The 3,449-nt window shown below is 35.3% G+C and overlaps 1 protein-coding gene across 1 annotated transcript; it reads right to left on the bottom strand.

Moving 5' to 3' along the window:
- Positions 1–604: 604 nt before the first annotated feature.
- LOC145121706 (umecyanin-like) lies at positions 605–1,162 on the bottom strand. The gene has a single exon (XM_079057413.1). The coding sequence runs from the start codon at positions 1,160–1,162 to the stop codon at positions 605–607; it is 558 nt and encodes a 185-aa protein (XP_078913539.1).
- Positions 1,163–3,449: the final 2,287 nt, after the last annotated feature.

Below are 3,449 nucleotides of genomic sequence, written 5' to 3'. Positions count from 1 at the left end.
TCTTACAACTTAGAAGTGTATTATCTAATATGGGCATATATAATTTTACTATATTTGTAGAAAAAATATGTTGTTCCGGAATAGGTGTATTGTTGATTCGTTTGTTCATGTAACAATTAGTTTTTATAATTCAACATTGTTATGAATTATTTTCATTAATGTTATTTTCATGAGATAATCTGTTAAAAAATATATATTACTCGCAAACGTCTCGGTACCAAAAAATGTATTAAATACATGTATCGTCTATATTATTGGTGGATAAAGTTTTGCACGATCTTTTTTTGTAGGTTTCTCTTAGAAGGTTTGGAACGGCCAAGTTATCACCTTATCTTTCAAATCGATAAAAAAAAAAGTCGAGCTCCCATTTTCTAAAATTTATCATAATTGTCACGTATCCAAGTATGAGCTACTAATATTGATTCCGTAGTGGTATAGTCCCATGTTTCTTTTCAAAAAAAGCCAAATATAAGGGAAATACTCATATATAAAGCAAATATTAATCTCTTTAAGTACATTGAAATATATGAATAGAATAGAAAAAGAGAAAATCCAAACAAAAACGAATTACGTACACTTATCTCATCGTAAGTAAACACTAGATCTAATAAAATAAAGCTAAAGCTATCGCCAAGAAACTGAAGGGTGCGACGGCCGTGAAAGATGGAGCAAAACTGGGTGATGGCTGTTGTAGACTGGTGCTATGTGTGGGTGGAGAAACCGGTGCGGGAGTGGCGGGTGTTGCTGTTGGTGAAGGGGTGGCAGACGTAGCGGAGACGTTGATGTTGAGTTTCTGACCAATTTGGCAATGAGTTCCAACGGTGCAGATGTAATAGTGTGTACCAGGTGCGTTCAAGGTGACTCTAGCGGGGCCGGTAGTGGAGATGGAGATGGGGTTGGCGGTGGTGCATAGGCCGTACGCCGCCTGCGGTACTTCAGCAACGTTATGGAATCCGGTGATGAAGTTAAAGAGAAGAACATCGCCGACTCTGAAGGTCTGAGTTGATGCCCAGGTGGTGTAAGCAGAAGGTCCGTTGGGAGGAATATTCCAGCCCAAGGCGTTACCGACCACATGGGTAGTTTGAGCCGCCGTGCCATGAAACTGCACAGATGCAAGCATGAGCGCCATAATCACCACCAAATTGATATTTAAACCTGACATTTTTTTGTCCTTGAAATTCTTGGAAAGTGAAATCTCAGATGAATATCAAGAAGGATTTTGAAGGTTAATTAATGGTGTTTTGATTTGTATTTATAGGGAATGGTTGTAGGGACGCGTAGTATATCAGCAACAACCACGAAAAGGAAAGACGTATTTGAAATCTAGAAGGATTTTGAAGGTTAACATTTGTATAAAAGAATTGAGACAATATTTGTCTATTTGAGAGGGTTAAGATGGGCCATGGCCCTCCCCTTTTTTTGACATGTATACCCTATTTTATATATATGATGATTTTTTTTTTTTTTTTTTTTTTTTTTTTTTTTCTCATGTTATGGCTCCCTGGCCCCTACGTAAGTATATGTATTTATATATGTAATTTAAAAGATTATTTAGTTAAGCAGTAACTCCAAATAACAAACAAATCAATTTTATTTGATAAATTCTGCAACTATACAACCAATTAAAATATCTAACAAAACCATAAGATTGCTGAAAAAAAATCAACAACATTTCAAATAAAATTAGGTAACTAAATTTTAGAAAACAAAATCTCTAGAAAGAGATGATAAACCAATCCAATATCCAATTTACAATCTTGATCTTTGAGAAAATACAAAACCGAAATTAGAATCATCGATCTCTTTCTCTACCTAAAGAGAACTTGCTCGATGGAAACCATAAAGCACCGTTCGCGTTCACATTAGAAACCCTAGATGACTTATGTATGTTCGATCAACACTACCAGAAAACCGGGTAAATTCCTATGCCACTATTCTTAGGAATTCCGTAGGAATTGAGCATTACCGACAAAATAACTATAGCAATTCGTTTGTAGGAAAAAAACTGTGCGGGTGTATGTTATTTGATTTGTTCGGTCGGTCGGTATTTTGTCGGAAAAAACCCCATGCCCCCTCGTAACATGTGTAGCCATTTGTTTAACAAATATTAGAAAATATACTAAACATACTTTAAAAAAAACTAATAAACAATTTTATAGCATCTTATTTTTGTTTTTTCTATTATACCATTGTACTTTAAAACCATATTATCAACTAAATAAAATGATATTAGGCACTGACCTATTAAGCACCTTATAATACAAACGACATCAACTATTCATTAAGCATTCACTTACACCACACATTAAACACTTTATCACTTCATCTTACATGCACTCAAACTAATAAACCTATACATTTAACACAATCGTACATGTATACAATACATTCAATTTCAATTCCATACAATTATGCAATACATCTAAATGAGACATACAATACATGTAATACGTCTGATTCGAACTCCAATTTCGTACATGTATACAATACATCCGATTCTAGTTCCACTTTCATAAGTTTATGCAAGTCCAATTTCATAGAAATATGTACACATCTAAACACAAAATCAAATGAGACATACAATTATGCAATACATCTATGCAATTTCATACATGTATACAATACATCTACTCAAATGAGATATACAATCAAATGAGACATACAATTATGCAATTTCATACATGTATATAATACATCCAATTCCAATTCCATACAAATATGTACACACCTAAACACATAATCAAACAAATCATGCCCAATTTCATTTTCATGCCTAAACAAATAACACAAAACATAAATCTGCCCATTTTTGCCCAATTTTGCACAAATATATACACAACTAACCACAAAATCAAACAAATCATGCCCAATTTCATTTTCATGCCTAAAGAAGTAACACAAAACAAAATTCTACCTATTTTTGCCCCAAACAGAAAAAAGAAAGAAAAAAATAAGAAATCGGAATCTTACCTCAAAATGACCGGTGTAACTAGTTGTAGAGGTCGGTGGTGGTGAAGGGTTGACGATGGTGAAGGCTATGAAGGCTGCAACCGGAAATAATACCCCAAAATCGGAGGTGACAGCTGCAACCAGACAAAAAACCTCAAAACCTGAGTAAAAACCTTAACCAATCACAAAATTAGGAAGAATAGAAGGACTAAGAAGCATACCTGCTAGTTGCCGAAGATGGGGAGGGACCGGAGGAGGTTTGGTCATCGGCAGAATGAGAGAAAGAGAGAAATCTGAAGTGAAATGACGCAGTCGCCGGTCTTGATGGGGCTAAACCCTCTACCGACGACAAGTCGTCGGTATAGGGTACCCAAGACTACGTCGTTTTGTTTATTATTGAAAGAAAGAAAATAATTAAAAATAGGGAGTTGACGACAAATCAACGGGATAGCCATTTCACTCGGATTGCCAGCGTGGCATGGCGACGACGTTCCATTCGG

Source organism: Lactuca virosa, chromosome 6, assembly GCF_052849685.1.
Source record: "Lactuca virosa cultivar CGN04683 chromosome 6, Lactuca_virosa_CGN04683_v6, whole genome shotgun sequence".
NCBI lineage: Eukaryota > Viridiplantae > Streptophyta > Magnoliopsida > Asterales > Asteraceae > Lactuca > Lactuca virosa.
This window is presented reverse-complemented; position numbering and strand designations above follow the sequence as displayed.

Bases quoted from the DNA above. Each gene is read 5' to 3' on its own strand.
- LOC145121706 (XM_079057413.1), bottom strand. From the start codon at position 1,162: ATGTCAGGTTTAAATATCAATTTGGTGGTGATTATGGCGCTCATGCTT.